This window comes from Diabrotica virgifera, chromosome 6 (genome assembly GCF_917563875.1).
Source record: "Diabrotica virgifera virgifera chromosome 6, PGI_DIABVI_V3a".
Taxonomy (NCBI): Eukaryota; Metazoa; Arthropoda; class Insecta; order Coleoptera; family Chrysomelidae; genus Diabrotica; species Diabrotica virgifera.
In genome coordinates, this window is record NC_065448.1 from 185,998,266 (window position 1) to 186,016,733 (window position 18,468).

The 18,468-nt window shown below is 31.2% G+C and overlaps 1 protein-coding gene across 1 annotated transcript in view; it reads right to left on the reverse strand.

Annotated features, from left to right (window-relative positions):
* The window catches only part of LOC114324586 (uncharacterized), a 237,691-nt gene that overhangs the window by 65,577 nt on the left and 153,646 nt on the right, over positions 1-18,468 (reverse strand). The window contains exon 4 of the mRNA XM_028272452.2: positions 2,377-2,830. Coding sequence (XP_028128253.2) covers positions 2,377-2,830 — 454 coding nt within the window. The remainder of the gene's footprint in view (positions 1-2,376; positions 2,831-18,468) is intronic.

The window sequence follows — 18,468 nt, forward strand, 5'->3', positions numbered from 1 at the left end:
CTCGCAATAATAACCAAAATAATTACGATGCACTGATCAAACTTTGAAATCTTATAAAGATGAGATGCCTGTTTAACATTTTGTCGACAAAATATAAATTTTTTATTTTTTTGCATAATCTTTAAATGTTTTGAAAAAAAGTTATAAACAAATTAACGTTTCTCAGGAAGTTTATTATATTATAATTTTAAAAAATAGCTAAAATGCGCATTTCAAATATATTGAAAATGAACGCTTTAAAACTTTTTTGCAATCATTTGCAAAAAAGTTATGAAACAGCAAAGTTAACATACTATTACTACGGTGTTAATAATTTTTTTAATTCTTTCAAAGCGTAGAGGTGAGTTTAAAGTACAAGCTAATTATTTATAAAACAATATCGATTTTCAGCTTAATGGTTATATTTTAATTAAAGATTATAAATATATTTTTTTGTAATTTACACGCGCGAACGTAAAATAATACAGTACCGTAGCTACCCGCCTACATACACAACTCGCGCGAGTTTAAGCGTGTCAGTCGCTTCGAGTGAACATTTATCTCCGGCTCTGTATCAAGCCTACTTTCGCGCTAAAAATTACAAAAAAAAGTATTTTTAATCTTTGATTAAAATATAACCATGGCACTAATTTTTGACATTCTTTATGAGTAATTAGATTGTACCATAGACTCACTTTTAAGCTTTGAAACAATTAAAACAAATTATAAACAATGGAGATATCGTATATTTATTTTGCTGTTTCCTAACTTTTTTGCAAATTGTTGGAAAAATTTTTTAAAGCATTTATTTTCAAGACCTATGAAATACGCATTTTAGGTATTTTTTAAAATTAGAATATAATAAACAATTTCTAAGAAATGTTAATTTGTTTATAACAAATTTTTTTAAACATTTAAAGATTATGCAAAAAAATGAAAAATATATATTGTGTTGACAAAGTATTAAATAGGCATCACACCTTTATAATCTTTCTAAGTTTGATCAATGTCTCGTGGTTACTTTGGTTTTATTGCGACTGTAAATTGTTAATTAACAATTGAATTGTTGCTAAAATATTCGTTTCATTTTAACCGGCTTCTGAATTTATAATCTATACCAAGAAAGCTTTTATTTCACCAAGCTATATAATTATTGATAAATAATTTCTGGCCCAAAAAATTTATTTGAAAATTCGAGATTTTGTTGGGAAAACCCACATTTTCTGAGGAAAATTTTCGTCGGAGCAAATCGAGAAAAACATACCTCTATGTAGAATTAAATTGGGGTGAATTTTTATTTGAGTATTTTTGGTGTAAAGTTAAAATCTTCGGAGTTATAGAGCAATTATTTTAAAAAAATACGATTTTTCGACACCATTTTGTTTATAAAAAAAGTAGCACACTATCTGTGGACTTTGCATACCTATATTAATAATATATAAGATCTTATAATTCGATTAAAGCAATAAAATTGCTGGTAAATAACCTTTCTTTGTACTTTATTAATTAGACCAACGTATTATAACTATTTTTTTTCAAAATTTAAAGATTATGCAAAAAAAAAGAAAAATTTATATTTTGTCGATAAAATATTAAACAAGCATCTCATCTTTATAATCTTTATAAGTTTGATCAATGTATCATGATTATTTTGGTTATTATTGCGATCGTAAATTGTTAATTAACAATTGAATTGTTGCTAAAATATTCGTTTAATTTTCACCGGCTTCTGGAATTACAATCTATACCAAGAAATCTTTGATGTCACTAAGTTATTTAATTATTTATTAATAATTACTTACCTAAAACTTTATTTGAAAATTATAGTTTTTGTTAGGAAAACCCGCATTTTCCGAGGAAAACTTTTGTCGGAGCAAATCGTGAAAAACATATCTCTATGCAGAATTTAATTGCGGTGAATTTTTATTTGAGTGTTTTTGTTGTAAAGTTAAAATCTTCGGAGTTATAGAGCAATAATTGAAAAAAATACGATTTGTCGGCGCCATTTTGTTTATAAAAAAAGTAGCACACTCTCTGCGGACTTTGCATACCTATATTGTTAATATATAGGGTCTTATAATTCGATTGCAGCAATAAAATTGCTGGTAAATAACTTTTCCATGAATTTTGCTAATTAGCCCAGAGTAAACTGGTAAATATAATAAAGACACGGAAGCTGGAATAGTCACCTCATGAAACATACTAGAAAATATGGACTTTTGTATCTGCTGATTAAGGGAAAGATCCAAGGTAAGAATGGTCCTTGTAGACGAAGAAAATTATGGCTGAAAAATCTAAGATAATGGTAGGAACATGGACTACATCATCCAACTATTTATAACGGTCATGAAACTAGAAGAAGAAGAATACAATAACATTACCCAGAAGTATACTTACTTTGCACTGCTTGCACAGTTTCTCCTGGTAGTCCAGCTCCTAATATCCCAGGAGTTAGAACACTAGATTTTATTGGCGGAATTGGTTCTATAAAACTAGTAGGCGGTGCTACAAAATTCGAAGTAGGAGCTACAAAATTTGTTGGCGGTTCAGCAAACTCTCCTGGTTGTGAGTTTTCTGTAAGGTGAACGGAATTGGCAACATCTGGCAGATATGTTGGAGGTTCTGCAAACGAGTTTTGTGGATACTGGTTAACTGGGGAAGGCAGCGGTGGAGGAATAAGTGGAGCGAGAAGGTGAAGAGGTTTCTTTTTACCTGGTTTTAACTTTGCTGTAGCTACTGCTGCATGGAGTTTTAGTTTTTGTTGTATTTTAAGAGCAGTGTTTAGCTGATCTTGCAATTTCAAGTTTTCTTCGTGAATTCGTTGGCGTTCTTTCTGCAGACGATTTTTTATCTAAAACAACGAAAATAATAAGATTTTAGAAACTATCGATAACTTTTATATTTTGTTTGATAAATATAAAATGTTGTATTTGTACTAAAAAAACTCTCGTTTACAAACATACCTCTCTAAAAAGGGTAACGCATAAATTAATTATTTCGTAAACCGGCGACATTAAGAAAAACTTCCGAAACAGGTTGATTTTTATTTTTAAATTCCGATTTTTTGGCATGTATATCATACTAGTGACGTCATCCATATGGGCGTGATGACGTAATCGATGATTTTTTTAAATGAGAATAGGGGTCATGTGATAGCTCATTTGAAAGGGTATTCAATTCTCTTTTCAATAATATAAACGTTAACATAATTATTTATAGGTGTTCAAAAAAACATTTTTTTAATTAAAATAATTGAGACAAAAAGAAGAATGTATGTAATTTATTAAATTCAAAATACGTTTTACTGTTGTCAAATGTTTGGGAAAAAGAAAAAAATGTTTATTTGACAAATAAATATTGTTTTTCGCTTAAATTCAATGTTAAAGCTGCCACCCACTGGCCTCTTGGCAGTTTGAATATTTCGTTTAAGCGAAAATCAATGTTTATTTGTCAAATAAATTTTTTTCTGTTTACTGACAGTAGTAAAATGTATTTTGAATTAAACAAATTACATAATATATTCTTCTTTTTGTCTCACTTATTTTAATTTAAAAAATGTTTTTTGAACACCCTGTATAAATAATTATGTTAATGTTTATATTATTGGATAGAGAATTGTACTCTTTCAAATGAGCTATCACATGACCCCTATTCTCATTTAAAAAAATCATCGATTACGTCATCACGCCCAGACGGATGACGTCACGAGTATGAAATATATGAAAAATCGACCTGTTTCGGTATTTTTCCTTAAAGTCGCCGGTTTGCGAAATAACGAATTTAGGCGTTACTTTATGGACGCACTGTATAGCCCTGTCGCCAGGGGGGCTACATACGGCCTCCTTTATTCAGATGGACTTACCCAAGATTTTTTATGTATTTTGACCCGTAGAACACGAATTTTTTTGGGTAACAGTTGAGCCGGATGTCGATAAGATTGTTATAAACAAAGAACTTGAGGAATTACATAACAACGATTTTTCGGAAAACAAAACATTTTTCTGTATTTTTGGGGACATTCTAAGCAAAAACTGTTCTTACAAGCTTTTTCGTAGGAAACACAGTTTTTGAGAACTTTTAAAAAACCAAGAAATTGCATTGTTTGAACCCGAATAACTTTTGATTAAAAAAAAATAGCAATTCTGCTTACCGAATATGATAGAACAAGTCAACTTATATCGGTTTTGATTATTTGCATTGCTAAAAATTAATTTTTTATTGTCAAACAAAGCTATAAACAAATAGTGTTTCCCGTGCCCAATGCATGCATTTCAATGCATGGTACGTAGAAATTGCATGTTTGTAGGCGCGCCTACTCGTTCGATTTTAATTGAGAGATGCATTGAAAACATCACTCAAGCACTATGTGTTTATAGCTTTGTTTAAAAATAAAAAAATTAATTTTTAGCAATGCAAATAATGAAAACCGATAGAATTTGACTTGAACTTTCAAATAAGGTAAGCATACTTGCTATTTTATTTATGAATCAAAAGTTACTCAGGTTCAAAAATTGCAATTTTTCGATTTTTTGAAAGTTCAACCGTGTTTATCTCGAAAACTACGCATCCTACGAAAGAACTTGTAAGAACATTTTATGCTTAGAGTGACCCAAAAAATACAAAAAAGGTTTGTTTTGCAAAAAATCGCTGTAATGTAATTCCTCAAGTTCTTGATCAACCCAAGATCTTGGTTACCCAAAAAATTCGTGTTCTACGGGTCAAAATACATAAAACATCTTGGGTAAGTCCATCTGAAAAAAAGAAGGCAGTTGTACCCCTCTGGCAACATGACTAATATTACTACTACTAAAAATACTATAAAATGGAAAATTGACGTAAATAAAACACAGTCCAATGTTAAATGAATATAACGAAAAAGGATAAAAACAAAAAAAAAATTTTTTTTTAGCGTAACCGTGTCAGTACCGTATTTTTCTCAGTAAAAATGTTTTTTGGCTAAGAAAAGAAAACATATTTTTTGAATAAAATGAATAGTTCTTATAACACTTTTTGTCATTAACAAAAATATAGCATGTATATATATAAAAAGTATTATGTGTTCTTTTGTACTCAAAAGTACCTAACAAATCTAAAAGATTAGCGCGTATGATATGAAACATAAGAAAGCTCGCAATCACTGTCATCACTAACATATCCTTCTATGTCGGATAGTTTTTCTAGCTCTTCTAGCATTTCCTTCTCCGTTAAATATTTTTTTGGGAATTTTGCTCTGAAAATAAAAATAACACTTAGTCATTTTGGGTACAATTGTGGCCATTGGAGTTGAGGTACCTACACTTCTCTATTTGAAAAAGTAAAATTTCAATAAAATACAGTCAGTTAGTAAGAAGTAACATTTTAAGATATTTGAAGAAACAAGTAAACTTACCCCTTACCCACAATGCAATTGTCGCCATATTCCTTTTGAACATTAGTTTCTTTTAGAATAAAACGATGCAAACGCTATCTGGATACTAAAGGCAAAAGTATAGTACCTATTTATAGAATTTAAATTTCTTTAACCTGGTTTAAGTTACAGATTTATGTAGGACTATATATGCATTCAAATGAATCGGTACAATTGTACCCAACATGACTGAAAGGGTTAAATGACTACAACTAATGGCCATTGACATGGTGGAGTTGATTTTGTAGATAGTGTAATTTGTAGTGTGTGTGTGTTGAGTATATGTCTTATTACTTAGTAAAGTATACTGTAATCAGTAATCACTCCGGTGATTTGCAAATATCTCTCCGGTGATTACTGATTTCGCAAAGATAAAAATTATTTTCGTTAATTAATTTTTAATAAAGAAAAATGTCCTAACCAGCTGGGATTCGAACTCACATCCAAAGGTAGGCTCTCTTACCATTGAGTCACACAGGGGGGAAAACAATATTCTATCAGAAACAGACGTTGATTTTAACGTTATAAAAGTAAAGGGGATTAGATTAGAAAAAATTAAGAAAGTGTCATTGTGAATGAGTTTTATACAATAATTATCATCATTTAAAACTTTCTTAAGCATGTATCGAACTAAATATTTTAAATTAGTGTCTTTAATTAGAATATAAACGTGTAATATACTTGGTCTATATCTTGACCTACATGTGGATCATTATTTGATAACTATCCAAAAGTTTTCCGTTCAACAAACCTGTAATTAGCACTTATTATTTTTCAAAAGGTTTATAGCTATATTTAAAATGTTCTGTTATTATTTAAAGCAAAGATCTTTTTAATGATAGTAAATGAACCACTTTTAATTCCGTGGCCGATTTTTATGGTCAATTGCACTTTCGAGATAGCCGTCACATTTTTATTATTTATACTTTCACTACCAACCAGTTTTTACAGACGACGGAACCTAGACGTATTTTACACCTACTTTTAATTTGACTACGATTATTATTAATCTACCACAATGAAATTTTTTAAAAGCGGACAACTTAGAATAATAATGAGGAAATTAAAAAATATGCCTAGATTAAAATATACGACGTGCCATAGAAACCAGAACACCCGTTATAAATTATATTTTATAAATATATTTATAATTAATATATGTAATAATTAAAAAAAAACCATACAAAAGTAAAATGTTCGTTTGTACAATGGTATAAAAAAGTTTATTAAAAACTATTAAAAGTCATCAAAAAGGATTTGCAAAACGTTTTCGATCTAGATCAGATCATCTTCAGTGCCTAGAACGAAGTATTTCCACGTTAGAATGAATGGAAAAGGTTAAAATTGTGACTAGTTAAAGAAAAAATGTGGTAATACTTACGTTCTGTTTGTACATGGAACTAGCAACCTTATGAAATAGGTACCATCGAGAAATATGGTTTACATGATAACTATATAATATTTATAGCGACTCCAAGTCGATGTTAAAAGATTAAATGTGTTAGGAGAGGAGTGCTCAAATGGCAACATGGTTCCCTGCTCGATAAAAAATCGTGGTTCTTGCCAGTTCAATGGACACAGACCAACAAAGGTGAAGGAGATGACAATCCAATTATTAGACAGACGCGACATGACAAGACAGGTAGTCAATTTTTTTTTATGAATTTAAAATAGTGTTGTTTAGAATTAAGATTATTAGTTAAACTAAATGTAGATTAATAAATGTATTAAAGTGAAATTTAAATTATAATAAATTAGATTTTAATGAAAAAATCTAAAAGGATACTCTCTGTTACAGAAAGAACTGTTGTTAATGTTAAATTGATAAAAATATTACTCATAGTAGAGTCAGTGACGTCACTGATGACAGTTGTGAAAGAAGACGCAGTTTAATTTAGTTTGAAATAAAAAGTGAAAGAAAATTAATTCAATGTGAACAACTTAAAGACCTATAAAGGTAAGGTACATAGTAATGTTGTAAAAATAAAAGAGTAATGATGTAAAAATAGAAAGAGTATTGTTGGTTGCCTATTATTGTGGTTGTAATGGTTGTTAACAAATTGAAAAAATATTTAAATTTAATTTACTGTCTGAATTATTGAACTGATAATTTGAAATCTATAGAAGGTAATGGAGTAAACAGATTGAAATGGATGAAATATATAATACTGTAAAAGATTTAACGAGAATGATAAATCATTCCAATGTACACTCATACGCTAACGATTTTGTTTGGTTGCCTCCTATGTTATAACTCATTAACTTCATCTATTCCGTTTCAAAATTACAATTATTTGACACATAATTTACTTTACATTTCTGATATTAACAATCATGTTATTCCCTCTTTATCTAGATTATTGTAAACCATAATTTTAGTTTATCTGACTTTCTAATATCTTTTAGGTCATTGTCATTAACTAGGTACATACTTTTCTTTCAGTAATTTAATTAAAACTATATTTTTCAAACTATCATATCAGGCAACCAACTTTTCTTGTTTTCAATCTGCTTTTGCCAATTATTCTGCTCTCGTTAAATCTTTTACAGTATTATATATTTCATCCATTTCAATCTGTTTACTCCATTACCTTCTATAGATTTCAAATTATCAGTTCAATAATTAATTAATAATAAATTAAATTAAAATATTTTTTCAATGTGTTAACAACCATTACAACCACAATAATAGGCAACCAACAATACTCTTTTTATTTTTATATCATTACTCTTTTATTTTTACAACATTACTATGTACCTTACTTTTATAGGTCTTTAAGTTGTTCACATTGAATTAATTTTCTTTCACTTTTTATTTCAAACTAAATTAAACTTCGTCTTCTTTCAAAACTGTCATCAGTGACGTCACTGACTCTACTATGAGTAATATTTTTATCAATTTAACATTAACAACAGTTCTTTCTGTAACAGAGAGTAGCCTTTTCGATTTTTTCATTAAAATCTAATTTATTATAATTTTAAATTTCACTTTAATACAGTTATTAATCTACATTAAGTTTAACTAATAATCTAAATTCTAAACAACACTATTTTAAATTCATAACCAAAAATTAACTACCTGTCTTGTCATGTCGCTTCTGTCTAATAATTGGATTGTCATCTCCTTCACCTTTGTTGGTCTGTGTCCATTGAACTGGCAAGAACCACGATTTTTATCGAGCAGGGAACCATGTTCCCCTTTGAGCACTCCTAACACATTTAATCTTTAACATTGACTTGGAGTCGCTATAAATATTATATAGTTATCATGTAAACCATATTTATCGATGTTACCTATTTCATAAGGTTGATAGTTCCATGTACTAAGCAGAACGTAAATATTACCACATTTTTTCTTCAACTAGTCACAATTTTAACCTTTTGCATTCATTCTAACGTGGAAATACTTCGTTCTAGGCACTGAAGATGATCTGATCTAGATCGAAAACGTTTTGCAAATCCTTTTGGATGACTTTTAATAGTTTTTAATAAACTTTTTATACCATTGTACACACGAAGTTTTTACTTCTGTATGGTTTTTTAAATTATGGTATACAGCCAGCTACTGGGTATTTTCCCATTGATTTTGTTTTAATATAATAATTATTATCCTCTTCCTCTATATAAGCAATTCTACTTGTTTATTGGTGGATTGATAACTCTATGATAGGCTGTCACTCCACACTTTGTGCGCTCGGCCGATACTCCTTCTACTGATTGGTAAATTATCTTTTGCTATTTTGTTTCCCCCATTCTGCTTATGTGGTTATTCCATTCTTTTTTTTCCATTTTGTTAGCCCATTCGATCACATACTCTATGTTACATTTTCTTCTAATGTGTTCACTTCTCTTTGGTCTCTCAGCTTATTTCCTGTAATTCTTCTTAGTACTCTTAGGTCTGCCATTTCTAGTTTTCTGTTGTGATTGTGTAGAGTTTTGTTTCTGATGTATATGCCATAATTGGTCTAAAACTGACTCTATAATAAATATATTGATTTCATCCAAATGAACATATAATTAAAAAAACAATCCACAACGAAAAATTTTTCCTGTAGTTGGCTGTATACCATGTGATACAAAAAAAAGTAAAATCCTGTATAAAAGGTATATTTAAAAACCCTCAAAAGGGCCACATCAAATTCACAGAACTAGTTTTCGACTGGTTTACCAGTCATCATCAGTGCTTATCTAAAATGAATATAACCTGATAAAAAAGGCAAAGATGTTGAAATTTTGACTAGGGTTAAAAAAATAGCCAGTTATACTCACGTGCAATGTACATGCTAACCACCAAGATAGTATTATACATAAATATGTGGGTCAAAGCCCAGTAAAAGTAGTCTGTGAAAGAAACATTGGTTTAAAATGCTACCTTAAGCCTGGATGTTTAAAATATTTTCTAATTTGCCCTAGGTAACATCTGAGATCTAGATATGACTTGCTCACATGTTGGAAGTGAGACGGCAAGTGAAAATGAAATGGATGGGAACCTCGGAACGATGACAAGACAAACGACAGTTCCACAGGTAGTTAAAAAATAACCTGTCATATTTAAAAGTAAGGTATGCAGATTGTTAAAATTAGAAATTATGTAACAACACACTCCATTGTGAAAATTATTATTTAAAGTTCATTAAACTAGTTTTTTTTCTTTCTGATTCTGGTTTTGGTTGTTAAACTAGTTGTTAGAGTAAAAATAGATTCACGTAAATTGTAAGTGGAACTAGTTAGAAAAACCACATTACACAGAAGTTTTGTGTTCGACAACTAAATACAGTAATAAAATCTTATTATCAAGAGATCTAATATTTAAAAAAGCAATTTTGTGGTGATTTAAAGTTATCGATTTTATTTAACTTATTAGTAGCTGTTGGAATTTGTGTAAGTGTGTAAGAAATCACAATGGGGGTGTCTGAGGTGTAAAAATGTCTTAAATAATCTAGGGGATGTATCATTAAGAAAGCATAAACTCAAACTGAGGCGACTATTTCCTAAAGGCATCGCAGGCTGCCCGGATCCCTAAGGGTCCTAAAGCCAGAACCGTAATAGGATGGTGACAGTAGGGCTGGGGGGGGGGGGGGTGTGAGATGTCTGTGAGGAAATTAGTGAAAAAGGAACAAGAACGAGACCCAGAAAGAAAAAATTAAACTGTTGATTTGGTTTTGCTGAAGATGAGTATTATATGTTGGTGATGACAGATGGAGTAGGTATGGTGATAATAGTCATATGTAAAAATATAGTGGTGGGTGTATGCAGACGAAAATTTGTTTAAAATGGATGTTTGCGGATGATGATATCAGTAATTTTTATGTATGTTATGAATGGATAAAATTGGTGAGATGGCTGAAGATGACAAAAGGATTATTGTGACTAGTAACAGATAAAGTATTATAAGTGTGAATGAGAATGAAGCAGTTGAAGTGAGGTGAAAAGAAATATTGTAAATGTATTAAGAAAAAAGTTGTTGATGGAGTGGTTGGAAGTCCCGATTGAACGAAACATGGCGGTTGACACAATTCGGACTTTTTTGTTTTTCTTTGATTATTTCTATATTTTAAATATCCAGGCTTAAGGTAGCATTTTAAACCAATGTTTCCTTGACAGACTACTTTTACTTGGCTTTGACCCACATATTTTTGTATAATACTATCTTGGTGGTTAGCATGTACATTGCACGTGAGTATAAACGACTATTTTTTTAACCCTAGTCAAAATTTCAACATCTTTGCCTTTTTTATCAGGTTATATTCATTTTAGGTAAGCACTGATGATGACTGGTAAACCAGTCGAAAACTAGTTATGTGAATTTGATGTGGCCCTTTTGAGGGTTTTTAAATATACCTTTTATACAGGATTTTACTGTTTTTTTTTGTATCACATGGTATACAGCCAACTACAGGAAAACTTTTTACTTGTGTATTTTTTATATTTGACGGTATGGTCAACTTGGCTAATCAATACATGCATCTAGCCACCAAAAGATGTACTCTCAAGCTAGATATATGGCTCATCTCCCAATGTATTAATAACAACGTTTTTCCAAAATTTTGCATCGTCAAAACACCTAAAAATGTTTCAGTCAACTTAAAGAACACATTCCAACGGAAAATTTTGAAAAAGAAGATTTGTAACCATTATAGCAAGCTCAACTTCATCAATTGTAAGCTCAAGGTAACATATGACTCGTTACTTATATCTTTAGGCTTTGATAGATTGGGTAACTTTCTGAATGATGTTCAGGACAGACTTGACAGAGTAACCTTTATTAAATTCAACACATTAAAATCTAAACTCAATAATTTAATTCTCAAAAAGCCTCATTTATCTAATAGAAACAGTAACAACAACACTAAATTTTCCAATTTTAAATTTCACCCCAGACTTAAAAAATTTATCTACGGTTATCTTTGACAAAAATGAATTAGATCTACTTCATCTAGGACTCAAATACTCCTTTCCGAGAAAGGTCTCTGAAAAAGACCTCTAGAGTCATTCAATTGAGCTAGATATTATCATCCATTCGTCCCATTATCGTCCCATTAAATTAAAAAACTTCTATCAGAAACTCCTGTTTCAATACTATTAATAAATTCAAACATAAATACATTTTACTTTCTAACAATTCCACCACTAATTTGTCATTAACGACTTCTAACAACGCATCGTCTATTAATGTGCCTGTCTTTTCTCAGAACACAGTTCTGAACTCTAGCCTTCCTCAATTTTCTGACAAGCAACGTCAACATCATCTTAAAACCCTTAATTCCATCAAAAATAAAGTCAAATCTAATAACTTAATAATTAGCAAGGCAGACAAAGGCAATTGTCTGGTTATTCGAGACCAAAATCTCTATATTGACAAAGTCACCACTTTTCTCTCTGATAATAATTTCGTGTCACTTCCAGAAGATCCCTCAAAAAAATTCATTAACAAACTCAAAGATAACCTCAAACCATTTACCGAATTTTTTTCTGAACAATTTGCACCTTACTATAAAATACCTAGTAATCCTTTAACACCAACACTGTATGGCTTACCTAAGATAGACAAAGAGATAATCCCCATTCGTCCAGTTGTTAGCTTCATAAACACTCCTGTTTCCATTCTTTCAAAATTCATACTCAATCTTATTAACAACTTGACGAACTTCACCCCTCGTTTCTCTGTCAAAATCACAAGTCATCTTGTCAACATTCTCCAACAAATCCAACTTCACCCTAACATTACCATGCTTTCATTTGATGTCAGCAATATTTTTACTTCAGTCCCAAAAACAAGAAACTATTAATCTGGTGTACTCTCTTCTAAGAGCAAATTCCATTACCATTTCCACCACTGACTCAATTACTCAATTATTACAATTTTGTCTAGCTCAAGACTTCTTTATATTCAACAATAAATATTACAGACAACCTGATGGTTTAGCCATGGGTAGTTACCAATCTCCTCTTTTAGCTGATATTTTTATGGATCATTTAGAATCCATACATATCATGAAAAATCCTGAAATTCTACATTGGTATCGTTATGTTGATGATTGTTTATTGATCATCTCAGGTAACTCAAATACAGCTGACTTATTACTTTCTAAAATTAATCAAATCCATCCCAATATTAAATTCACCATGGAATTAGAGTCATCCCAATCAATTAACTTTCTTGACCTCACTATTACCAGATTAAATGACCACTTCGATTTCAGTATCTTTAGGAAGCCGACACAGACTCACCATGTCGTACCTCTATCCTCTAACCACATTATGTCACACAAACTTACATACACCGGCGGTTCAAGGCGGTTACATACACCGCCTTGCCTTGAAACCATTCCCCTGTAACAATCTAATTACAATAAAGAATTAAACATACTTCGTCAAATAGCCTTTAATAACGGTTACGATCCACACATCATAGACAAACTCATTCATAAAAGACAGCTTAAGGTCTTACGACATGCTGCGTTCCCTAGGGATTCGACAACCAAACCTACTTATGCTTCCATACCCTTTCACCAAGATAGGCTATCTGGGGATATTTCGAACATTATCAAAAGATCAGTAGACAACATCCAAATTTCTTTTAAAGCATCCAACAACTTAGAACAATCTCTATCTAATTCCAAAGATAGCATCAATTACATGAATCGTAGTGGTGTTTATAGACTACAATGTTCTGACTGTGATGCTACTTACATAGAACTTGTACATAGAACTTGTAGATCACTTGCTTCTCGCTCTCTTGAACACACCAAAAGAGAGAACACCTTTACCTTTTCACAACATCTCAAACAAGAAAACCATACGTTGAATATCCCAGATGATATCGCTCTACTTCACAACATCACACAGAAAGACTTCTTAAAATTAGACATGTACGAGGACCTAGAAATAATCAAAGAAAAACAAAAAAGTCCGAATTGTGTCAACCACCATGTTTCGTTCAATCAGGACTTCCAACCACTCCATCGACAACTTTTTTCTTAATACATTTACAATATTTCTTTTCACCTCACTTCAACTGCTTCATTCTCATTCACACTTATAATAATTTATCTGTTACTAGTCACAATAATCCTTTTGTCATCTTCAGCCATCTCACCAATTTTATCCATTCATAACATACATATAAATTACTGATATCATCATCCGCAAACATCCATTTTAAACAAATTTTCATCTGCAAACAACCCACCACTATATTTCTACATGTGACTATTATCACCATACCTACTCCATCTGTCATCACCAACATATAATAGATACTCATCTTTAGCAAAACCAAATCAACAGTTTAATTTTTTCTTTCTCACAGACATCTCATACCCAAACAGCCCCTACTGTCATCATCCTATTACGGTTTTGGTTTTTGGACCCTTAGGGATATGGGCAGCCTGCGATGCCTTTAGGAAATAGTCGCCTCAGTTTGAGTTTAAGCTTTCTTAATGATACATCCCCTAGATTATTTAAGACATTTTTACACCTCAGACACCCCCATTGTGATTTCTTACACACTTACATAAATTCCAACAGTTAATACTAATAAGTTAAATAAATTCGATAACTTTAAATCACCACAAAATTGCTTTTTTAAATCTTAGATCTCTTGATAATAAGATTTTATTACTGTATTTAGTTTTCGAACACAAAACTTCTGTGTAATGTGGTTTGCCTATCTAGTTCCACTTACAATTTACGTGATTCCATTTTTACTATAACAACTAGTTTAATGAATTTTAAATGATAATTTTCACAATGGAATGTGTTGTTACATCATTTCTAATTTTAACAATCTGCATACCTTACTTTTAAATATGACAGGTTATTTTTTAACTACCTGTGGAACTGTCGTTTGTCTTGTCATCGTTCCGAGGTTCCCAACCATTTCATTTTCACTTGCCGTCTCACTTCCAACATGTGAACAAGTCATATCTAGATCTCAGATGTTACCTAGGGCAAATTAGAAAATATTTTAAACATCCAGGCTTAAGGTAGCATTTTAAACCAATGTTTCCTTGACAGACTACTTTTACTGGGCTTTGACCCACATATTTTTGTATAATACTATCTTGGTGGTTAGCATGTACATTGCACGTGAGTATAACCGACTATTTTTTTTAACCCTAGTCAAAATTTCAACACCTTTGCCTTTTTTATCAGGTTATATTCATTTTAGGTAAGCACTGATGATGACTGGTAAACCAGTCGAAAACTGGTTATGTGAATTTGATGTGGCCCTTTTGAGGGTTCTTAAAATATACCTTTTATACGGGATTTTACTGTTTTTTTTTGATAATATAATTATTATAACAGCAGATCTAATAAGGTGTAAATTAGAGCTGGATGGTCAAATTATAATAGAACAAGTCATGCAGTTTAAATATTTAGGCATCACACTATCTAGCTACGGCAAGCTCGAAACAGAAGTAGAAGATCAGGTGAATAAAGGAAACAGAGCCACAGGTTGTTTGAATGAAACAGTATACGCTGTGAGCTCGTACGTACAGGGGATATTTACAAATTCGCGAGCGCTAGTAGTGACAAGTCTGTAAAACCTTTACCGGAAATTTGACATAAATCTCAAAGTGATTAATTTAAAATTAAAATTAAAAACATTAATTATAAAAAATATTAGTTGGTCAAAGCTGTGGTATATTAGACAAGGCGGAAACGGCGGGTTCGTTGGGAAAAATATTCCCATGAGATATTTTTGCATAATCACATTCGTGAGACATCCCAGAATAAGGTTCAAGAAGTCGCCCACGAGAAAAGTAGGCCAATTTTTTTTAAACAATTTTTTTTTAATCAAATTGCAAAAATCAATATTTTGGCCCGGACTAATTTTTTATTAGATTTTTTGGACCATTCTGGACAAAAAAGGTCTCTTATAATTTTTGTCTAAAGTTGATCTTTTTCGAGTTATAAGCAAGTTAAAATTTAAAAAACGCGAAAATGGCCATTTTTAAGGCTTAATAACTCGGTCAAAAATTATTATTTTGAAAGTCAGAAAGTGACTAAATCAAAGTTTAAAGTCGCCGTTACATGATCCTGAAGAAATCTGTGTCATTAATTTACTACTAAGCTGTTATTTTTAATTAATAACAATGAGTGGTTGTATCGTATTGACGCTGCTGTAAATGTGAGTGCGAGTAAGATGCACAATTGGACTGCTGGAATAGCTTCTCTCTCGCACTCAGCATTTACAGCCCCGCACACGTGCATGGCGCTTATTATTATTACTTAAAAATAACAGCTTAGTAATAAAATAATGACAAAAATTTCTTCAGGATCTTGTAGGGGGGGCTTCAAACTTTGATTTAGTCATATATTGACTTTCATAGTAATAACTTTTAACCGAGTTATTAAGCCTTAAAAATCTACATTTTTCGTTTTTTTCAATTTTAAATTGCTTATAAGTCGAAAACAATCAACTTTAGAGAAAAATTATAAGAGACCTTTTTTGTCCAGAATGGTCCAAAAAATTAAAGAAAAAATTGTTCGGGCCAAAAATATTGATTCTTGCAATTTGATTAAAAAAAATTGTTAAAAAAAATTGGCCCACTTTTCACTTGGGCGACTTCTTGAACCTTATTCTGGGATGTCTCACGAATGTGATTATACAAAAGAATCTCATGGGAATATTTTTCCCTTCGAACCCGCCGTTTTCGCCTTGTCTATATATTTTTACCTTAAATATACCTACGTTTTAAATACTGAATTTAAGTTTTTTTAATGTTCCGTAATATGTATTTATAAATTAATCTATTAATCTTAGCGACATCTACACGATAATTGTGAAAGTATCCGAAGTAAGAAATTCATATTTTATCAATAGAATGTCAAAATGATTATAGTAAAATCTTAAAAAAATCGATTACAATTTAATTACTTTTTTGCGTTGTAAATATTAAGCGATAACAATTAAATAATAAATTTAAAAATTACTGGTGAAAGTTGAATTAGTAGTCCGCTAGGAGCGACACCAGCGAAGCTCAGAGCGTATAGAGAAATAAAAACATCGGAAAAGAAGTGAAAGGCAGAATTTACAAAACAGTCATCAGACCAATAATAACATACGCTGAAAGGACAAAAAGAATGCTAGAAACAGCAGAGATGAAAACATTGCGAAAAATCTATCGTAAGACACTATGGGATAGAGCTAGAAGAAGTGCAGATCTACGACGAAGATGCAAGATGGACAACATTAATAACTGGGTGAAAAACAGAAGAGTAGAATGGAAGGACCACATAAGCCGAATGACAACAAATAGAGTAGTAAGAACGGAGAGAGACGGGTCCCCAATAGGAAGACGATCAGTGAGAAAACCGCGAAAAAGATGGAATGACAACTTACTGGAGGCACATTAAAAAACAGAGTCATGTCTACATAAAAAGAAGAAGAAGGAGATAAATGATAATATGTCGGTTTCGCCATATAGTCTTAATAAAGCATCCTGCCTTGCTTTTTGTACCTGATTTCTCGCTGTTTATCTAGGTCTCCATAGCTCGATAGTGTAATTGCAAGATATTTTATTTCCATTATTTGTTAAATACCGATGCCATCGATTTTTATTTTACATCTGATTGGTTCTTTACTTATTACTATTGTTTTAGTTTCCTGAGACAAATTTGTGATATTGAATTATTTAGCCCTTATATTAAATTTGTGGACTAATCTTTGTAAACTATCATCAATATTGCTCTATCAATATTGCGCCGTCTGCGTATCAGAGTATTTTTACTTCTGTGTTTCCCATTCTGTATGATCTTTCTTTCTGATGCTTTTTATTTCATTCATAATTCAATTGAACATAGGGCTCAATAAGTCTCCCTGTCTTATTTCACTGCCTATGTCTATAGGTTCTTTAAGTTGTCCATCCAGTCCAAATTCCATTTTGATGATTTGGTAGATGTTTTTAATAGTTTTATGATATCCAGGAGAACTTCTCTATTATACAGAAGATGGAATACATCTTTGAGTCTTACTCCGTCAAATGCTTTCTTTAAGTTAATCAGACATAGAAACGCTGGTGTATTATACTATAGTGATTTCTCAGTAACTCGCTTTATGACGAATATTGCATCTGTACACGATTTTCCAGCATTAAAACCCTGTTGTTCATCTGCTAAACTTTAAAAACTTGCTACTCTGTAGCATTTAAGAACTTACGTAATACATTTTCAATTAGTAGAATTAAGTTCGCTCGTTCTCCATTCTTCCGATTTTTTATTTATTTTGTAATTTTGTTAATTAATGTTGCTAATTTTTCTGTCATTGCTGGTCCAACTTATTTTAGTAATTCGTTTGGGATTCCATCTTTACCTGCAGTTTTTCTGTTTTTCAGCTTTTTAAGCGTTTTTCAAACGTATTCTGCATCCCGGAATAAGCAAGTAATACCACTCAAGTACCTAGTATCACTCAAGACTCAAGACAGAATAAATTCTGATGATAACATCTCACTTCACATAACATTTTCAACAATTTTGGTCTATCAAAGATATTAAGAGCAGGGCAGGCATTTGAAGGAAAAAACAGGCCAAATAAGTGGTGACGGAACACCACAATTTAGTCAAAAACACAAAAT